The following is a 22428-nucleotide window of genomic DNA, read 5'->3' on the forward strand; positions in this document are numbered from 1 at the left end:
TCCATAAAAGTTCCATCGTTGTTTGGGAACATGATGTCTGTGAATGGCTGCAAATGGTCCCCAAACAACCGAACATCCAGAGGACCCTGTCCATTCCATGTTAACACAGCCCACAACGTTATGGAGTGACCATCAACTTGCACAGTGCCTTGTTGACAACTTGGACCCATGGCTTCGTGGAGCCTGCACCACACTCGAACCCTACCATCAGGTCTTACCAACCGAAATCGGCACATCTCACCAGGCCACCGTTTTCAATTGACTAGGGTCCCACCGATATAGTCACGAGTGTAGGGGAGGCGCTGCAGGCGATGTAGAGCTGAAACTTCCTGGCAGATGAAAACTGTATGGCGGACCGTGACTTGAAATCGGGACCTTTGCCTTTCGCGGGCAAGAGCTCTGCCATCTGAGCTACCCAAGCACGACCCACAACCCAACCTCACAGCTTTAACTCCGCCAGTACCTCGTCTCCTACCTTCCAAACCTTACAGAAGCTCTCCTGCAGACCTTGCAGAACTAGCACTCCCGAAGGAAACGATATTGCGGAGACATGGCTTACCCACAGCCTGGGGGATGCTTCCAGAATTAAATTTCAATATGCAGCTGAAGGAGTGCTAGTTCTGCAAGGTCTGCAGGAGAGCTTCTGCAAAGTTTGGAAGGTAGGAGATGACGTACTGGCGGAATTAAAGCTGTGAGGGCGGGTTGTGGTTCAAATGGCTCTAAGCACTATCGGACTTAACATCTGAGGTCACCAGTCCGCTAGACTAAGAACTACTTAAACCTAACTAACCTAAGGACACAACACACACATCCATGCCTGAGGCAGGATTCGAACCTACCACCGTAGCAGCAGCGCGGTTCCGGACTGAAGCGCCTAGAACCCCTCGGCCACAGCGGCCAGCAACGGGTTGTGAGTCGTGCTTAGGTAGCTCAGATGGTAAGCACTTGCATTCGAAGGGGAAAGGTCCCGAGTTCGAGTCTCCATCTGGCACACAGTTTTAATCTGCCAGGAAGTTTCATATCAGCGCACACTCCACTGCAGAGTGAAAATTCATTCTGGATGTTGTGGTGCTAGCAAAGGCACTCGTATCGGTCGTCTGCTGCCATAGTTCATTAACGCCAAATTTCGCCGCACTGTCCTAACGGATACGCTCGTCGTACGTCCCACATTCATTTCCAAAGTTATTTCACGCAGTGTCACTTGTCTGTTAGCACTGACAGCTCTACACAAACGCTCTTGTTCTCGGTCGTTACGCGAAGGCCGTCGGCCACTGCGTTGTCCTTAGTGAAAGGTAATGCCTGAAATTTGATCTTCTCGGCCCAGTCTTGACACTGCAGATCTCGGAATACTGAATTCCTCAACGATTTCGAAAATGGAATGTCCCATGCGTCTAGCTCCCACTAACATTGTGCTTTCAAAGTCTGTTAATTCCCTTCGTGTGGCCATAATCACATCGGAAACCTTTTCATATGAATCACCTGAGTACAAACTGCTCCTCCGCGATTCTACCGCCATCTGTTTATGTGCTTAGCGATATCCCATGACTTTTGTCAACTCAGTGTAAGATGTCTTTCTTGAAATTTACGAGGGGGACCCAAAAGAAACAGGACTCCGAGGGCGCTGCCACTCGTAGACGTAGTGCAGGGTTCTCACGCTAGATGGTGTTAGTAGATACCTACATGAAACAGCTGTGCAGACGGCGTCAGTGTAGAGCTGAGCGTGCAAGTGTGGTATTGTGTTTATCTGACTGTTGGCGGGTTACCTCTAGGAAGTCGTTATGGCAACTTTAAAAGAACAAAGAGTGTGTGTGAAAATTTGTTTCCTGCTTTAAAAAAAATTGCAACGGAAACACACCAAATACTTCAGGAAGCCTTCCAGGGGGACGCTATGAGCCGCACACAGGTTTTCGTGTGGTTTGGGCGCTTTAAACGTGGTGAGATGTGTGTTGAAGACCAAGCTCGTTCTGGACGCCTTTCAACATCGCGAAATGAGGAGAACATTGAAAAGGTCCCCCATAAGATCAACGAGGATCGTCGCCAAATGATCGACCAAATTTCAGCAGAGATAGGAATCAGTTGGAGCTCGTGCCAGCGGATTTTGAGTGAGGATTTGCACATGAGACGTGTTGCTGCTAAATTTGTTCCGCGCCTTCTCACACGGGAGCAAAAAACCATCCGCATGAATGTGTGTCAGGACTTGAAAACGGAGATTGCACGTGATCCACACTTCTTGAACAAAGTCATTACAGGGGATGAGAGTTGGTGTTACGGGTATGACCCAGAAACCAAGGAAGCGTCAAGCCAGTGGACGACTCCCAACTCTCCCAGACCAATAAAAGCAAGGCAAGTGAGGTCAAATGTGAAGACGATGATCATTGTCTTTTTTGATGTTCGTGGAACTGTGCATTGGAAATTCGTACCCCCTGGCCAGACTATTAACCAGCACTTTTATTTGGATGTTTTAAGGCGTCTGCGAGAGGATGCGAGGAGGAACTTTGGCGATCAGGTGACTGGTTTCTGCATCACGACAACGCTCCAGCACACACGGCCTTACGATTGAGCCACTATCTGGCATCTCAGAGGCGGTCTGTCGTTCCCCACGCTCCGTATTCGCAGGACCTAACCCCGTGCTACTTTTTCCTATTTCCACGAATGAAAAAAAACGCTAAAAGGGGAGCGTTATGGCGATGTGGAGACGGTAAAAACAGCCTCGCAAAGGGCACTGGACTGTATAAAACTTGGAGAGTTCCAAATATGCTTCCAACAGTGGGAAAAGAGACTTGACAAGTGCATCGCGTGTAATGGAGAGTATTTTGAAGGTGACTGAAGTAATTTTGTAAAAAGATTCATCAATAAATTTCTTATGACCACAATCCGGTTTCTTTTGGGTCCCCCCTCGTATACAAGCTATAGAGAACCATGCATCCAAAACGTTTATCGTCATACTGGCACGACACCGCGACGTACACCGGCTGCAGCTTACAACTTCAGCTTCGTACGCAACTATTGCATCAGCGTTGCGATCGAGCGCGCAGGAGCGAAGACTTACCGACCCGTGAAGCCCCTCGCTGACGACGTACGCGGCAGCCAGTGAGGACGCGGCGCCCACCGTCTGGCTGACCGCCAGCACCACGCCTGCAACACAGCGTCACGGCTGACGTCACGGCCTGCCCACTGTCCGCGTAGCGCTGGATACTCGGTAAAAGTTCGGGAAGGCGACTCTTCGAAAATTTTTCGGTGGTTCACTGCTTCCGCCGAACATCCCGAGAACTGTCGGGTTCTGGATGTACCAGAGGGTACTTGGCGTAACTTAAGGTATTAGTTCAGACGGACGGACAGTCGGCAACTCTGCCAAGCCGCAGTGGTTGCACCTCTTCCGCAAAATCAACTAACTTTTATTTCATATATACGCTACTGGCCATTGAAATTGCTACACCACGAAGATGACGTGCTACAGACGAGAAATTTACCCGGCACGGAGAAGATGCACCGGTGGCGACACCTACAATGTGCTGACATGAGGAAAATTTCCAGCCCATTTCTCATACACAAACAGCAGTTGACCGGCGTTGCCTGGTGAAACGTTGTTGTGATGCCTCGTGTAAGGAGGAGAAATGCGTACCATCACGTTTCCGACTTTGATAAAGCTCGGACTGTAGCCTATCGCGATTGCGGTTTATCGTATCGCGACATTGCTGCTCGCGTTGGTCGAGATCCAATGTATGTTAGCAGCATATCGAATCGGTGGTTTCAGGAGGGTAATACGGAACGCCGTGCTGGATCCCAACGGCCTCGTATCACTAGCAGTCGAGATGACAGGCATCTTATCCGTATGGCTGTAACGGATCGTGCAGCCACGTCTCGATCCCTGAGTCAAAAGATGGGGACGTTTGCAAGACAACAACCATCTGCACGAACAGTTGGACGACGTTTACAGCAGCATGGAGTATCAGCTCGTAGACCGTGGCTGCGGTTACCCTTGACGCTGCATCACAGACAGGAGCGCCTGCGATGGTGTACTCAACGACGAACCTGGGTGCACGAATGGCAAAACGTCATTTTCTCGGATGAATCCAGGTTCTGTTTACAGCATCATGATGGTCGCATCCGTGTTTGGCGACATCGCGGTGAACGCACATTGGAAGCGTGTATTCGTCATCGCGAAACTGCCGTATCACACGGCGTGATGGTATGGGGTGCCATTGGTTACACGTCTCGGTCAGCTCTTGTTCGCATTGACGGCACTTTCAACAGTGGACGTTACATTTCAGATGTGTTACCACCCGTGGCTCTACCCTTCATTCGATCCCTGTGAAACCCTACATTTCAGCAGGATAATGCACGACTGCATGTTGCAGGTCCTGTACAGGCCTTTCTGCTTACAGAATATGTTCGACTGCTGCCCTTGCTAGTACATTCTCCATATCCTCACCAGTTGAAAAAATCAATGGTGGCCGAGCAACTGGCTCGTCAAAATACGCCAGTCACTACTCTTGATGAACTGTGGGATCGTGTTGAAGCTGCATGGGCAGCTGTACCTGTACACGCCATCCAAGCTCTGTTTGACTCAATGCCCAGGCGTATCAAGGCCGTTATTACGGCCAGAGGTGGTTGTTCTGGGTACTGATTTCTCAGGATCTATGCATCCAAATTACGTAAAAATGTAACCACATGTCAGTTCTAGTACAATATGTTTGTCCAATGAATGCCCGTTTATAATCTGCATTTCTTCTTGGTGTAGTAATTTTAATGGCCAGTAGTTTATTTGTTTGTCTTTCAGTATGATTACACCACTTAGCCATCAACAGTTACACGATTTAGTTTTCAGTAATTACACTATGGCGTACATCACGAAAATAGGCACTTCGAGCTCATCTCACTATGCGACAGCATTGCCAGTTTATGGTGATTTCAAATGAAATTGTTATTAATGAGTGGGAGATTATCTGGAAAGTGGTTTGCAATCAGAGACTGGGGAAAGTTAGCCAATGTGGAACTCTGCATTCTACTGTAAGTTTCGTGTGCCATAAAATTTTGATGAGTCGCCACACAATTTAATTAAAATTGGGAAAATTTAATATAAGAAATGAATTAGTCACTGAATTGGTAAGCATAACTAACGTGTTATTATTAATAAAAAGATCCATGTGAATACATGGAATGGACCAATGGGAACAATTTAAGCACAAACGGTATATCAAATAATTCAGAGCAAGCAGAAGCTTAAGCCTCAACCAAAAGAAAAAAAATAATCAGACAAAAGTCTACAAACATAAGGCGCTTCAGAAACGCTGGGTGGAATGTGTTAAAATGATCTTACCAAATGTGAGAAGTTTGTCTGAGAGACAGTCATCACAGTTTATTAAAATAAAACATCATATCAAAAATTCACAAAGTAGGCATAAACTATGATCTGTCGTTGCCTATTTCTTAATTAATTAACTCGCTTATAACATTGAGTGCTTAGGTACATTACGGTGATAAATGAAAAGGAAATCTTAGGAGTGCATGGGTGCATGAGAAAAGTTCACACATAAACGATTCACACACACAGGAATAGAGATATAAAGAATTTTGCCCACGACAGTAAGTCAGAGGCTCAGAGGTACACCCCTATCGCTATGGTTGAATTAATTTGAATAGGAATACTATGGAATACTTTCCGGTGAAGAAATTTATCTTCATCACCCTGCACATCTGACTAAGGCACACTGGCGTGAAACACCCCCAAATGTCGTGAATATTCACGAAGAAAACAAAATTACTAAGACTCGTGAAAACTTCAAGAACACAAATGTAAACCGTATAGATACAAACAGCAATAAAATGTTGCGGGGAATTAAGAATAAAACTTGTGAAATTACCACCACGTGCTATGAACACAGCTTCACAATCTTAAAACCGAAACGAAATGAAAAGTAGAAGAAATGAAACACATACACACGAGAAAACTTCAAACACACATTCCAGCTAACAGATAAGTCTGACAACTTAATTTTAAACCTATGCTGGAGTAACGAACTTCCTAATGCACAATGCACACTCATTCACTCATCCACACAGATAAGAGAGAAAGGAAAGTTGGGAGCACAAAATGAAGGTAATGTACGTAGGATTATGTGCTTACTGCAGAAATGTATACTTTGATGTAAGTGTTTACCACTGTGTGGGTACAAACACGAAGTACAACACTAAGTTACAAATGACTGAGCGTGACAGCACGAAATAGGGGTTAAATGGTATGAAACGAATCTAACAGAGACGTTTCAAAATGTTACTAAAAACTCCGAAAAAAGTATTAGAGATTTTTAGTGTAGAATATGATGGAGTATTTTCCAATAGAAAATTCTTGCCATCTGCTACGAAAACAAATAAATAAATAAAAACTAAGGCTACAATAAATTTTGAAGAAAAAATTTCTTTTTACTTGAACCTGTGCAAAAAAAGGACCACTGACATATTTGGAATGAAAATAAGGTATAAACATTCTCAAAGTTTATAGATACTTGTGATACATATTTTATCGTGAAAACATGAAAACATTTCGAGATAAAAAATAATATACCGTAATAGATGTGAAACTATTCCATCTGTGTAACGAAAAAGGAATTTGCGTTCTGTGGAACATTTTAAAAATTTCCAGCGATAAAGTTGTTAAGAAAACTATAAAATTAATTTTGGTAACATCTGAGACATCATCATGGCATCAGATCATGTGTGAACTCATTTTATTTATGAGAAACTCTGTGTGTGACAGCGCGCCAGTAGTTGTATGCCGCCGCCTGGATTTTAATTTCGATGGCTCTCCTTTATAACACCGAGAATATTCCTTGGATCCCAAAAATGTATTTGCAGCTCTTTTGAACCTTCGTCACTGCACCCATCACCCTAGTCGCCGATATACGCTATAATACCTGTAGGTAGTTTCAGGCTGTCAAGCAAAATATATTTTTGCTGTAGTTTTGCGAAACCCAAGTCTTATCGACATAAACCACAAGACTATTGTCCTCAGAACGCTGTTGAGTGTATTCTACGCAGAACTTCGTTCTTACTGATGCAATGTCCCTGTATTCCATTAAACACTTTTGTCATAATTATACCTTCTGGATCAAAAACAACGTGAGCGGACAAGACAATAAACGGAGGTCTGTGAGCCTGAATAACTAATTTTTCACGGAGATCGCTCCGTATGTTTCTAGCTGTCGGATACTCTTATTTGTCGTATTTCTACGCACTTACTTTTTGTCAAAATCGGCAAATTCCGTAATTTCTGTTTCCTTTTATATCCCTTTCTTGGGGAATCAACACAAGTGCTCACATCTGGAGGTTCTGCCGATGCTACTATACCGATAATAATGAATACAGTCGACTCGGAAACACCACATGGTTTTGTTGTCATTTTATGAATTTGCGCAGAATTTATATTATCCCTGGCTCCTTCACTTTTGGCCAGTACGTTCGATTAGATTGTCTTCGAATGTCTTTTCGCCCTTTACGCAACCCGACCAAAGTAGCACTGTACGAGGGCCATCGCCCCTTCATTTCGCTCACTGCCATATCGCACGGGAATACCAGCTGGCGCTGAGTTAATACACTGTTAACAGTGTACGTATGGCAACAAAGCTATGAGGTGGGCGAATGAATGCGCTTTAGCGCGGGGAGACTGCTGGAAACGGGTGTCACCTTGAGGTGCCTAATTTTTTGACGACAGCTCTATTTAGCTATTAATAATTACGATGAAATTATATTTTGAACACATGTAAAAGAACATATGGCAGTAAATAACTAAACAATATTTCTTTACTATCTGTAAAAAGAAAGAATAGGAAACGCTTTTTAATTTACAAAATTTTGTTTACAAAAAAGTTTACAAACTTATTCGCACAGTCACCACTGTTAAAAATTGATCAATTTTTAACTAACCAACAAATCTGTGATTACTACTTCTCTAAATGTGATTAGCTTTCCAGCTTGCTAAGTAAAATAAATCTTATTAAGCATCTAACACATGCCTTACCATTCTGTAATGAAAGAGAGAAATGCTTGTCGGGTATGGTACCGTCAGCTTTCTCAATTCTCCGTGTAATTATCCTCTGTGGTGCTGGAACTCGAAAACAGCATAGACTGAATGATTAACATCTCCAACATAAGAATTATTGCGGTCACAAATGCCTGAATTTCTTAGTTGTAGCCGATAGAAATGAGGAGAAACGGCCGTGACTGAATCTCATCAGATTAATTGTGGAAATAGCTCTCCTTTGTACTGAAAGATTATGAGACCAAGGTAAGCGAGGTATGTGGGATTGAAGCCAACTTTAATACTTTACATTACTTGCGCCTGATGTTTCCAATTCGTCTTCCCGTTGGGAGCTGACTACAACTGGACGAAGTAATACAGATAGTTTATTTGCTATAATCTTTTATTTCGCTGCAGAGAGAGGGCTTCCGAAAGTGAATCGAGAGAAAGTCGAACACTTTTTCTTCTTTCATTTCGATATAATTTTGTGAAATGAATTTTGCGGTGACAGATTAATCTATAGCGCAGCCTGAGAGGTTATGTTGAAAGATGACATTTTGCTTGTGGGTTGGCGATGCCAACGAATGTGAAGTCATAACAAAAACATCGGCTAGCTACTCAACAGTTCAGGTATCTCATTCATAAACGTTGAGTGATTAGAGGTTACTTTCGCTTTATATTACTTTGAAGTGTGCCATCAGCTCTGTATCATGTTCACTATGTAGAATAGGAAATCCTTAAGATTGGCTGTCATTCTTAGTACCTACACACAGTGTTTTTTTCTAGATGGCAATGGGTCTGTTATTTCTTCTCAATAAATATCATACATTTATTATACAATCTCTCTAAATTATCATATTCTTATATTTCATTCTTATATCTGTTCTTAATTCTTATGTTTATTCTTCAGGAATATTTGGTGCATTACCTTGGATTATACCGATAGTAGAAACATTCGAAAGATAGAGATTGCAAACAATATGAGTATCGCGTGAAAGTAGGTTTACCACAGCGACATTTCTTCATATTAGTCTCACGCGACAAAGAGACGTCTTAACATTCTCTTTGTCGCGTGAGACTGATATGAAGAAATGTCGCTGTGGTAAACCTACTTTCACGCGATACTCATATTGTTTGCAATCTCTATCTTTCGCGTGAAAGTAGGTTTACCACAGCGACATGTCTTCATATCAGTCTCATGCGACAAAGAGACGTCTTAACATTGGTGAAGAAAAAAAAAAAAAAAAAAAAGTGGTCAGCGTGACAGACTGTCAATCCTAAGGGCACGGGTTCGATTCCCGGCTGGGTCGGAGTTTTTATTTGCTCAGGGACTGGGTGTTGTGTTGTCCTAATCATCATCATTTCATCCCCATCGACACGCAGGTCGCCGAAGTGGCGTCAAATCGAAAGACTTGCACCAGGCGAACGGTCTACCCGACGGGAGGCCCTAGCCACACGACATTTATTTATTGGTGAAGATTTAAGCGTTGGCAATAATTTCACGGCACACCATAACGGATCAGCTTTCCGAAAATTGAGGCTTGTAATTGATCACGAATCAAAGTACGCCACGAGAATTTCACCGAAAACAGTTCCAAATAATTTTTCGATTCATTAAGTGACTTTTTTCCTTGTAATTCATTTAGCATGCAATTTGTAAACGAATAAGAATAACGTTACTTCAGTATACATTGGAAAACATTCGTGTAGTACTCTTCTATGGACGTAGGTAGATAAGTGAAAAACATAAAATTAAAAAAAACTATAATCTTGCAGCACAAAATTGTGAAGCCGCGACCCTAAACACTTTGCGACCGCTTCGGTTGAGCTGCTTACTCGCTAAAAGGCACTAAACTATATCGAAAACTTTGACGGTCGTTTTCTCAGAAACGGTCTACAAATAAGCCGTAACACGTGTTCACTTATTCTGAGCACTCTTTCACTGAGCAAAGTTTCTGGGAAATCGGATTGTGGCATTTGCCGTGTTTTCCTCGTCAGCGAAGATCCCTTGTTAAAAGGTGAAACGCGTCTGGATGTATAATTAAAACTTCATTCGCAGCAGTTTTGTTGCTACACGTCTATAATTTATCTGGGAAATATGTTGTCCTACCTCAAATTCAGTCTTAAGTCTTCCAACGTACGCCTCTCTGAATAAGTGGATGTACTGTCACATCGTTTTATCCTATGACTACAGCTTTTATGTTTCACGCTAAATTTGTGCGCCAATCCACATTTTACTGTAGCGTTGCCTTGAAACAATTCGTAGTTAGTACACACCATGATGCTCAGTTTGGCACTTATCGCGGGAACATTCCGTTCAGTTGCTGACGAGATACTTCGTCTCTATTCTTGTTATTATTTTGGTGTATATTAGCACAGTTAACGATGTTTCGAGCTAACCTGTATGTGCATTAGTTCGCAGGGGAGTGCTCTTTGTGCCTTCTTTTTCTTTATTTTGTTCTGATGATAGCTGGACCCGAAAGGTGTCATACATAGTAATAAACAAATGACGATCAAGCCAGGTTCTATATGTGAGCATACATCAGGTGCTACAATATTATATTTTTTGTTATGGCGTATATCTTACGAGCCAGCCCCAAAAGCTGATTGGTCAGCGCGGCGGTCTATCACGCCAAAGGGCCCGGGTTCGATTCCCGGAGATTTTCTCCGCTCAGGGACTGGGTGTTGTGTTGTCCTCATTATCATTTCATCATCACCAGTGGAAGGCAACGGGAAACCACCACTGGAACCACTTCCCTAGACGCTCATGCGGTGGACCTCTCTGACGAGGCTTCCCCCATGACAAGACCTGCCGTAAGGCGGAACACAAAGTTTTTTTTTATATTTTACAAAATTTACTGAGTTCGACTCTGATTTCTTCTCACATTATAATCCTCTTGAACGACATCTTATTTTCAAAGAACACCTTTCAGCTGTGCTTAAGTGACCTTAAATGACGTTAAAAACCGGTGTTTTGCTTCACGCCATTATTTGGAAATTGGCAGGTAATACAATGCGGTGGAGCAACTATTTAGTTTTTCATCCTCTGTGAATAACATTAATCGAGACCATGTTAAAAGCTCTCATAAGAAAAAAAGGGACTCACCAAAACCTGTTGTATGCATCCAGTTTGGAAGATTTCATTATATCAGCAGTACGTAAACACCATCAAGACACTGAAATCACCATAAACAGGCAATTCTGGGACATATCTTTCATGTTAAAAAAAAAAGAAAAAAAACATGTATGGCGACCAGACTGCATGCGTGTGTTGGGAACTTTTAGGGCTCTGAGTAGTGGTTCAAATGGCTCTGAGCACTATGGGACTTAACTACTGAAGTCATCAGTCCCCTAGAACTTAGAACTACTTAAACCTAACTAACCTAAGGACATCACACACATCCATGCCCGAGGCAGGATTCGAACCTGCGACCGTAGCGGTCACGCGGTTCCAAACTGCCGCGCTTAGAACCGCACGGCCACACCGGCCGGCCCCTGAGTAGTGCTTACGACGAAACGGTTCACGTGCTGGAAGCTAATTCCACGTTCTCACGACAATGGTGGCCGTCTGTATTCACAAGTTTTGTAAACAGTCACTTTAATCACAGGTACTGTCACCACGATACTTCGCAACTGATACTTCTTCTCAAATCAGCACTTTACAGAAGATATCGTATCGAATACAAAAATTTCTGCACTTGGCTTGATTTCCAGTACTTTCAGCAGTTGAGCAGCAACAGGACATCAACCGAAGCAACAGTCTGCGTCGCTAGCGACTGAGTGAGTGAACGAGAGCATTTCCGACTCTTCATCAACTGTGGCAAAGTTTCATTCTCAATTATTTCACGATTCAGCTTGTGTATTTTAACACGTTTTCATTAGGCTACTTTCTTGTCCGTTTGTCCGTCCGATACAAGTTTTTTCAATTGATTTTAAACTAACTTCCCCATGAGCTAGAGACTGGAAACTTTCGACAGAACTCAGAACTGGATGACAATCCAATATTAACTCACTTTCTTCTCTGGATGTGTGGCGGACGGTACTTTTTGTGTGTCACTTCCATTTCTCCCTTTCTTCCTGTTCCACCCGAGAATGGTTCGCGGGAAGAACATTGCTGGTAAGCCTCCGTTTGACCTGGAATCTCTCTTTTACCTCCACGGTCACTGCGCGAGACACACGCAGAAGGAAACAAAATACAAGTTGTCCCAGGAGGAATGGTCAACATTCAAGAGTATGACACGAACAATTACTCGAATCAAAAAGGTCTAGTAAATTTGGATCCTAAAATGCATACCTCAACAGTTGTAAGCACTTCTTCATCGACGATACTGTGAAACAAATCTCTTCTGCTACAAGCTCTTTGCTTTCCGTATTTTGAGAGGAGGAAGTATGGACCAAAAGAAGAAAAAATTGTCTAGTAAATATGAGCTATAAGCTATGAGCACTTATACGGTACACACATTAGCCTGGATGAACAAGTGCCCATAGTTCTTAAAGTATGCACCTTAGAGACCATGCTTCGAACGATCTTGCCTCTCAAATTCTCAAAAATGACCATTCCTCCTGTGACGCCCTGTATTAGTTGACTCAGGTAAAGACAGGCATAAATAAACTTGAGATTTAACACAAGCTTCAGTTCTAATTTCATCACTACGTATGAATTCATTGAAAAATTTCACACACACAGGACCAAAAAGCAGAAAGTAATTATTTAAATAAAAATATATTTTTAGTGTCACACCTATTAATTGGACCAAAAAGTATAAAAAAAATTCTGCTAGCCCCATACAGATTCCAAGCCCCTTATAGACTGTCCTGAAAACCTGTGATTGTGAATTTTTAATATATATGAAAACTGTTGTAATAGTCATAATGAAAAACGTGGGGCACATGCAATATATAATTGATGTATTAATGGTGGACCTCCTTACTACTATCTATTGTGTGCACTAAACGTTTTTCTTTATAAATCTTACTAGTAGTTTCAAAGCTATTAAAAATTCATGATCACAAATTTTCAGGACTATCTTTATTAGGTAAGGAACCTTATGAGGCTGGGATAAATTGTTTTATACTTTTTAATCCGATTTAGAAATCTGTTATACTAAAACTGATTTTTATTTAAATACTTGTTCTGATTGTTGTTCAAAACAGTTTATGTGCAAGAACTACTGAATCAGCAGACAGAATGCCGCCTACATGATGTGAAGCTTGGTAGCCTTCTGATAAAATGGATAGTTATGAAGTGAGGTGCAAAACCTGTTTTAAAAATTTAAAGTCCTCAGCTACAACAGTGCCCTCAGACCGCTTATTTTCAAATGGAGAAACTGTGTTATTACAGTCACATAAAAGATTAGCAGCGAAACAACTGAATAAAACGTTGGTTCTGCGTGCCTGTAGCTCCATATTTTAAGTTCCAAATGTTTCAAAATTGTAATGTGTAATGAAAATAAAAGCATTATTTAATTTAACGCAAACTTTTTTGTATTTAAAACTTTTTAAAATCGGCTATCTTTCTCTTTTATAGATAGATTTTACAAACAGAGATGCAGAGATTGAAGTCCAATCATTTACCGAAGTTAAGTATACCTGTCTCAAGGTATCGAGACTTTAATTTTGGTTCTTTTATGAGTAAAATATATTTTTTACAAGACTTTTCATGAGTAAAGCATAGATATTTTTAGTTCGATACCATATTCCTACGTGTTCCCCTTATATTAATGCAAGGGGGTGCAGTGTGAATCCAAGAAGAAAAAGAGTTCACTTCGTGCCTTACGGTGTACAAATGACCGTGTTCTAATACGATCTTTCGCTGCTTGTTCTGAAGAAGACGAACTCCTGCGTCAGATCTTGTTATGGACTCTTCCAGTTGAGACTTTAGAACCTCTTTATCACTGAAGGCTTTAACTAGCGCACTAAAAGCGTCGTCAAGTATAACGTACATTTCAGCTTTATACAATATGGATAAGTAACAATACCTTGTTCTGAGTCTCAAAATGATTATTACGTATCGCGCCGCATGTAATGAAACAATCGAAACCAGTTGTATATAACTGTTCTGTGAAGTCCCGTTTCTGTGACTGTTGTTCCCATCGGTTTTATAAATTAATAATCCTAATGATGGGCGAATACCGAACACAAGCTGCACACAATTACTGAAACGAAGCTGAGTGGTGTTCTTTGAAAATAAAATATCGTTCGTAAAATTTATACAAGCCGTGAAGGAGCTCGTATACAAAATGATTATTACCATATTAATAACAACACGCAGACGTACATTGGGTGCAGTGCTGTCATTGCTTCCGCCATTTTACCTAATCAGGCAGTTCTAGCAACTAAAAATGCTCTCCCGTATTTGATAGAATTTCTTTTAGAAGTTGTTTTAGAGTATGGTACGATACGACTATGGTTCAAGTAGTGCACTCACTTATTATTTACATTTCAGTGTCATACACGGGGTGATTTTTTCCACGGTGTACAAACTCTAGGGAGGAAACCATGCATACTGTTATCAGTGGCTGCATGCTACAGTGCGTATTAGACCGCAGTCGTTGTAACAAAGTATGATTGAATAAATGGTATCTAACATGGAAATCATGCATTTACGGACATAAGTTCATTAGACTTTTTTGTTCCGTATCCTCTCATCGATCAATCCCTAGAGTTTCTACATGGTGGAAAAAATCACCCTATATGTCTGTAAGATATACGTCTCCGCTTTCAAATCGTTTCTTCACGTATTGTCACGTTTTCCTGTCCTGCTGTGTAAGCCGGAAAAAGCAGCTTCTTGCGGGAAGATTTAAGTGGTATTCTCTCGATGAGAGAATTTCGTTACTGATTCAAGGAAGACAGTGTTTCCCACATGTATACGTCAGCGAGGGGATTATCCTTTTCGCAAAGGTGTAACTTGAGTTCGGGTGAAGACGCTTCTCAGAAAATAAGATAGCGCTCTAAATGCCTAAGACTGAAAACAGGTTCACAAATATTCAGCTGGATCATCGTAAGATTTCAAAGTGGTGCAAAAGGTTGGCAATTTGCTTTAAATGTTTACAAACGTAAAAATGTGCAGTTCAGAAAACTAAAAGAAGTAGCATCCTATGACTACGGTACCAATGAGCGACAAATGGAATCAATCAAAAATGGTTCAAATGGCTCTGAGCACTATGGGACTTAACATTTATGGTCATCAGTCCCCTAGAACTTAGAACTACTTAAACCTAACTAACCTGAGGACAGCACACAACACCCAGCCATCACGAGGCAGACAAAATCCCTAACCCCGCCGGGAATCGAACCCGGGAACCCGGGCGTCGGAAGCGAGAACGCTACCGCACGACCACGAGATGCGGGCAATGGAATCAATCATCTCTTACAAATACCAGACTGTTACAATGTGTTGGGGGATATGAAATGCAATGAACACATTGCCTCCGTCGTCGGTAAAAGAGGAGGCAGACTTCGGTTCATTGGCAGAATACTAGGAAAATGCAGGCTACAAAGGAGATTTCTTATAAAACATTCGTGCGATCTATCCTAGAATGGTTTTGTTTACGTGAATGGATCATATACCAGATAGAACTAATAGGGATCGTTGAAGTGTACAGAGAATGGCAGCATCGTCACTGATTTGTTCCACCCATGAAACAGCATCAGGGAGTTGGCGAAAAATTGGTACTGGCAGACGACTGAAGATAGGCGCCAGCTATCCCAAGAAACCCTACTTATAAAGTTTCAGGAACCCATATCAAGTGAGGAATCTAGGAATGTGCTACAAGCCCTTACGTATCGCTCCCGCAGGGATCGCAAATACGAGTTCGACTAATTAAAGTGACATTTTAAGCAACAATTCTTCCAGCGCTACAAACGCGAAAGGAGCTCAAAGTAGCTCTAATACGTAGTACAATGTGTCTGGGGAAGAGAAGCAGTGTCTTTCGCAGAAAAAAATTGACATGATCATACAGCAAACTGGAAGAGTGAGCAGATTTCTGAGTTAATGACAAAGGTGGTTCTGTGGTGCAGGCATTAGGTGAGCAATGTTCAGGTGATCGTCCGACCGTCCTGCTGTAATATGATTTCTGATTTCTTAGAAAGAGAGTGAGATGGCGCAGTGCTTAAACCCTGGGCCCACATTTCGAAGATTCTTTTTCTGAGTCATCAGTTTTCCGACTGGCTTGATGCGGTCCACCATGAATTCCTCTCCTTTCCTATGCCAACCTTTTCATCTCAGAATAACACTTGAAACTTACGTTCTCAATTATTGGCTGGATGTATTCCAAGCTCCGACTGCCTCTACAGTTACCCTCTACAGCTCCCTCTAGAACTATGGAAGTTATTCCCTGATGCCTTAACAAATTCCTTATCATCCCGTCCCTTCTCCTTACCAGTGTTTTCCACACATTCCTTTCCTCTCCGATTCTGCGCGGGACCTCCTCATTCCTTATCTTACCAACATTCGTCTGTAGCACCACATCTCAAATACTTCGATTCTCTTCTGCTCCGGTTTTCCCACAGTCCATGTTTCACTACGGTATAATGCTGTGCTACATTCTCATAAATTTCTTCCTCAAAGTGAGTCATATGTTTGATACTAGGAGACTTATCCTGCCCAGCAATGTCCTTTTCGCCAGTGCTAGCCTGCTTTTTATATCCTCCTTGCTCTGTCCATCAAGAACTATTTTGCTGTCTAGGTAGCAGAATTCCTTAACTTCGTCTACTTCGTGATCCCCAATTCTAATGTTAAGTTTCTCGCTATTCTCATTTCTGCTAATTCTCATTAGTTCCCTCTTCTCCGATTTAATCTCGGTCTGTACCCTATACTCATTAGATAGTCCATCCCATTCAACATTCAACAGATCCTGTAATTCTTCTTCACTTTCATTAAGGATAGCAATGTCATCAGCGAATCTTATCATTGACATCCTGTCTGGTTGAATTTTAATCCCATTCTTGAAGCTCTACTTTATTTCCGTCATTGCTTCTTCGATGTGCAGACTGAACAGCAGGGGCGAAAGATTGCGTTCCTGCGTTAGACCCTATTTGATTCGAGCACTTCGTTTTTGGTCTTCCAGTCTAATCATCCCCGCTTCGTTCTTGCACACATTGTACATTACCCGTCTTTCCCTATACCTTACCCCTATTTTCCCCAGAGTTTCGAACATCTTGCACCATTTTACATCGTCGAACGCTTTTTTCAGGTCAAAAATCCTGTTAACGTGTCTTGATTTTTCGTCACTCTTACTTCCATTGCCAACCGAAAGTCAGAACTGCCTCTCTGGTGTCTTTACCTTTCCTAACGCCAAAACGATCGTCATCTAACAGACCCTCAGTTTTCTTCTTCATTCCGAAGTATAGCGGCTCAATTCCCCGACTCCACACTCGAAATTACATGTTCCAGAGTTTCCCTAAATCTCTTTAGGCGAACGCCGAGATGTTTTCCTTGAAAAGAAGAAGCTGATTTCCTTTCCAATCCGTCCCCAATCCAAGCGTGTGCTTCGTTTCTAATAATCTTGCTGCTGACGGAAAAGTTAGGAATAACGAATTTGCTTCAGAGAACAAATAGATGATCTATTTAATTGTAACATAATCGATTTCGAGGATTTTAGCCCCATCTTTCAGATGTGCCTGTTCACATTAAAGCATAAGCATGTACACGCATAAATCAACTGCATTCCTTACTGGCTATATGTTAACAACCTCTTTGAGCTATTCCACTGGTAATATTATTTAATGTCCTCATTTTACCATAACCTCAGGTAGTAAAAGTAGTCGCAGGTAAGATACATTTCGTTAGAGATATTTAAAGACTCAACACAAGTGTAATATCGAACACGTAGCATTTATTTGCAGTTGAAGGTAAAAGCTCGAAACAGTACATTTAGTGAAAATATTTGCACTTCTCGTAGACGGGCTGCCAAGGCGTGTGTCCCTCGTGATGCCCGAAAGGCCATCGACAGTGCCTTAGACCAAGTGTAGTTCTAGGATATCCTACTTCCCTATGCGACCATTCGGTTGTTTCGTCAGTTGGCCACTGGGAAGCTTTTGCCATAGGCCTGAGCCAGTGTTGGCGCAATTGTAGCGCAGTGTGCTGTGTATAGCAACATCCTGGCTTATGACGTCTTTTCCCGCTTCGATGGCCTAGAGAAAAGACACAACGTAATGGAGATAGTACTAGCGGAAATATCATCAGCATGAAATGCACGAAGATCTAACTTTAGCGACCCATCGACTTCGATACCATTAGAGACGCATAAAGATTGACAATAAAAATGGCCCAGAGCTTGATAAGGTAATTTTGGAAAACGTCGGGGAACCTAAATCAGAACAGTCAAGTTTTAACTTTTTCCCTTCCGTTTTAGCCAACTAAGGACTACGTAACAATTTCAGTTCCCTCCAAATTTATCTCCCCTTTGCTATATTCATTCATATTTTCACCACAGCTCTTTATTCATTTCTTCAAGCCATTTTACGTATGTCCTGTTACTTCTTCTACATAGGAATCCTTGTATTTTTAACACTTTCCTTCTGAAAATTCTCGGATGAGCCAAGACATTATGACCACCAGTTTAACCCTGGAATGGTACCCTTCATCGATGCGACGAACATGCAAGGGTGTTTACTGTACTGAGCCACAGTACCGCTGCCTAGCGTCGTGCACGCTCAGCTATGCTTCGAGTGATTAGTAGTCTACGTGTCCTTAGCACGAGCAGTCGGTGGCACGCAGCCCCTGGGGAATTTCCTTCAATAGTTTAGATGTCGGTTCGTCGATACGACGAATGAACCATATTCGTCAGAGCGACTAATGGGTAGCATTACAGAATAAAATTCCTTTGTTGATATGACGATGGGGTAGCAGTAACAGCGCACATTTACTAGAAGTAGTGTAGTTCCATTAGTAAATTCGTCACATATTTTAGTAGTAATAACAACACTCTTCATTTTGTCTGTAGAACATGGCTTCGAGTAGAATATGCTTGGATGATGACGAAATTAGAGCACTTTTAGAAGATTTGGGCGACGTGCTGTCGTCGGAGGAAGAGGACTCTGAAGATGAGTTGTTGAACATGTCAGAAGAGGCCGACCCTAACTATGAGCCTTCTTCGAGTTCATAGTCAGATGGAGATGAGAGCAATCGTCGACCCATCGACGACGTGGAACAGGAAATTGCAAAGCACATCATTCAAGCCGCAACCTCAACTTCTGAATCCATACAGAAAAACGAACGAACAGGGCGTCATAAAAAAGGGTATCTGAAACTAACAGCTCAACCATTACATCACCTGGAAGACAACACCTATCAAACAACCGGGAAAAACGCCGAAGAGGAATGTGATTCACTTCACTCCAGGCCCTGCAGGTCACGCGAAAAATGCACAAAGTCCACGTCAGTGCTTTCATTTATTGTTTACTTCAAATATGTTGGACGCAATGACTACTTACACCAACGAAGACATGAAAACACAACGTTCTCAATACAAAGATTCGCCTAGCTTCACAAAAGAAATAACAAATGCTGAATTCGAATCCCTGTTTGGATTGCTTTTGATGAGTGCTGCTAAAAAGGACAATCACACGTCAGTTGACGCTCTGTTTGATACAACGAGGTCCGGAGAAAGATATCGAGCCGCAATGTCATCATCAAGATTCAAGCTTCTCATAAATTGCTTGCGATTCGATGACAAAGAAACGAGAGCAGAAAGGCAAAAGATAGACAGATTGGCTCTCTTGTCTGCCATATGGGACCCATTCCTTACAAACTGTAAAAGCAACTGCAGACCAAGCCCTTATGTTACTACTGACGAGCAGCTGGTTGGATTTCAAGGCCGGTGTCCTATCAAGATGTACCTTCCATCGAAGCCCATTGAGTACGGGGTTAAAAGTTTCATGGTATGCGATCATTCAACAAGCTACATGTTCATTGCTGAAATATACACCGGCAAAACAACGCTCCCAAGAGAAATGTCCTTTTGCGAATTCATCACTACTAAACTTGTGGAGCCTCTGAGCAATTCTAACCGTAACTTGACGTGTGACAACTGGTTCAGTGGCATACCTCTTGCAAAGACCTTACTCTCCAGTCATGGAATAACTATGCTTGGGACAATAAAGAAAAATAAGCGAGAACTACCGAAGCATTTTACAGATCCCAAGTTCATGAATAGGGGCCCCGGCTCAAGCTTCTTCTTGTTTTCCGACGACAACACCGCAGTTCCGTTCAAACCAACCAGGAAAAATAAAATGGTTATTCTTATTTCTACAATGCATTATGACAACAGCATAAATGAAGAAACTGGCAAACCACACATTGTAATGAATTATAATTCTACAAAAGGAGCAGTGGATACCTTGGGCCAGGTGTGCAGTAATATGAATTGTGGTAGAAAAACTAGACGTTGGCCCCTTTCCCTCTTCTATAACATGGTGAACATAGCTATTCACAACTCCTATGTCATCTATGTTGCCAGTCTTCCGAACAACCAAAGAGCACCTATAAAGTTTGCATTCACCATGACATTGGCTGACGAATTGATGCCGCCTTGGATGCACATTCGACTCACACAACCAATCCCACGATTGATCAACAGTATGATATGCATATGCCTGAATGTGATGCAACCAACTGATAATAGCCACCAACAACGTATCCAACAACCTAGTCGTCTTCATGGCGATAGAAAAATATGTGCATACTGTCCTTACAAAAAACGAAGAATGACAAAATCAATATGCGAAAAGTGCAATAAAAATATTTGTGGGGATCATAAACATATGCTTTGTGGAGATTGTTTGGCTTCTTTGTGAGCTCTGATATGCACTCCTGGAAATGGAAAAAAGAACACATTGACACCGGTGTGTCAGACCAACCGTACTTGCTCCGGACACTGCGAGAGGGCTGTACAAGCAATGATCACACGCACGGCACAGCGGACACACCAGGAACCGCGGTGTTGGCCGTCGCAGCATTTGTGCACCGCCGCCGTCAGTGTCAGCCAGTTTGCCGTGGCATACGGAGCTCCATCGCAGTCTTTAACACTGGTAGCATGCCGCGACAGCGTGGACGTGAACCGTATGTGCAGTTGACGGACTTTGAGCGAGGGCGTATAGTGGGCATGCGGGAGGCCGGGTGGACGTACCGCCGAATTGCTCAACACGTGGGGCGTGAGGTCTCCACAGTACATCGATGTTGTCGCCAGTGGTCGGCGGAAGGTGCAAATGCCCGTCGACCTGGGACCGGACCGCAGCGACGCACGGGTGCACGCCAAGACCGTAGGATCCTACGCAGTGCCGTAGGGGACCGCACCGCCACTTCCCAGCAAATTAGGGACACTGTTGCTCCTGGGGTATCGGCGAGGACCATTCGCAACCGTCTCCATGAAGCTGGGCTACGGTCCCGCACACCGTTAGGCCGTCTTCCGCTCACGCCCCAACATCGTGCAGCCCGCCTCCAGTGGTGTCGCGACAGGCGTGAATGGAGGGATGAATGGAGACGTGTCGTCGTCAGCGATGAGAGTCGCTTCTGCCTTGGTGCCAATGATGGTCGTATGCGTGTTTGGCGCCGTGCAGGTGAACGCCACAATCAGGACTGCATACGACCGAGGCACACAGGGCCAACACCCGGCATCATGGTGTGGGGAGCGATCTCCTACATTGGCCGTACACCACTGGTGATCGTCGAGGGGACACTGAATAGTGCACGGTACATCCAAACCGTCATCGAACCCATCGTTCTACCATTCCTAGACCGGCAAGGGAACTTGCTGTTCCAACAGGACAATGCACGTCCGCATGTATCCCGTGCCACCCAACGTGCTCTAGAAGGTGTAAGTCAACTACCCTGGCCAGCAAGATCTCCGGATCTGTCCCCCATTGAGCATGTTTGGGACTGGATGAAGCGTCGTCTCACGCGGTCTGCACGTCCAGCACGAACGCTGGTCCAACTGAGGCGCCAGGTGGAAATGGCATGGCAAGCCGTTCCACAGGACTACATCCAGCATCTCTACGATCGTCTCCATGGGAGAATAGCAGCCTGCATTGCTGCGAAAGGTGGATATACACTGTACTAGTGCCGACATTGTGCATGCTCTGTTGCCTGTGTCTATGTGCCTGTGGTTCTGTCAGTGTGATCATGTGATGTATCTGACCCCAGGAATATGTCAATAAAGTTTCCCCTTCCTGGGACAATGAATTCACGGTGTTCTTATTTCAATTTCCAGGAGTGTATATATATATATATATATATATATATATATATGCGATATTTGTGTACTCGTAATTTACCGATACTGATTGGCTGTCGTAGTATGTAAAGTACACGTTCAAAAGCATTTATCTACAAGTCTTCAATTCACGAACATGCATAGTGAGGAGGCCCTGAAGAATAGGTGTTTCTTTTTGTCTCTAAATCTCTATACTAA

General features: G+C 42.8%; 1 protein-coding gene across 1 annotated transcript in view; it reads right to left on the reverse strand.

Annotated features, from left to right (window-relative positions):
• LOC124776010 (uncharacterized transporter slc-17.2-like) overlaps window positions 1-22428 on the reverse strand; it is a 416532-nt gene that overhangs the window by 51373 nt on the left and 342731 nt on the right. The window contains exon 8 of the mRNA XM_047250852.1: window positions 3050-3135. Coding sequence (XP_047106808.1) covers window positions 3050-3135 — 86 coding nt within the window. The remainder of the gene's footprint in view (window positions 1-3049; window positions 3136-22428) is intronic.

Source organism: Schistocerca piceifrons, chromosome 2 (genome assembly GCF_021461385.2).
Source record: "Schistocerca piceifrons isolate TAMUIC-IGC-003096 chromosome 2, iqSchPice1.1, whole genome shotgun sequence".
Lineage (NCBI taxonomy): Eukaryota > Metazoa > Arthropoda > Insecta > Orthoptera > Acrididae > Schistocerca > Schistocerca piceifrons.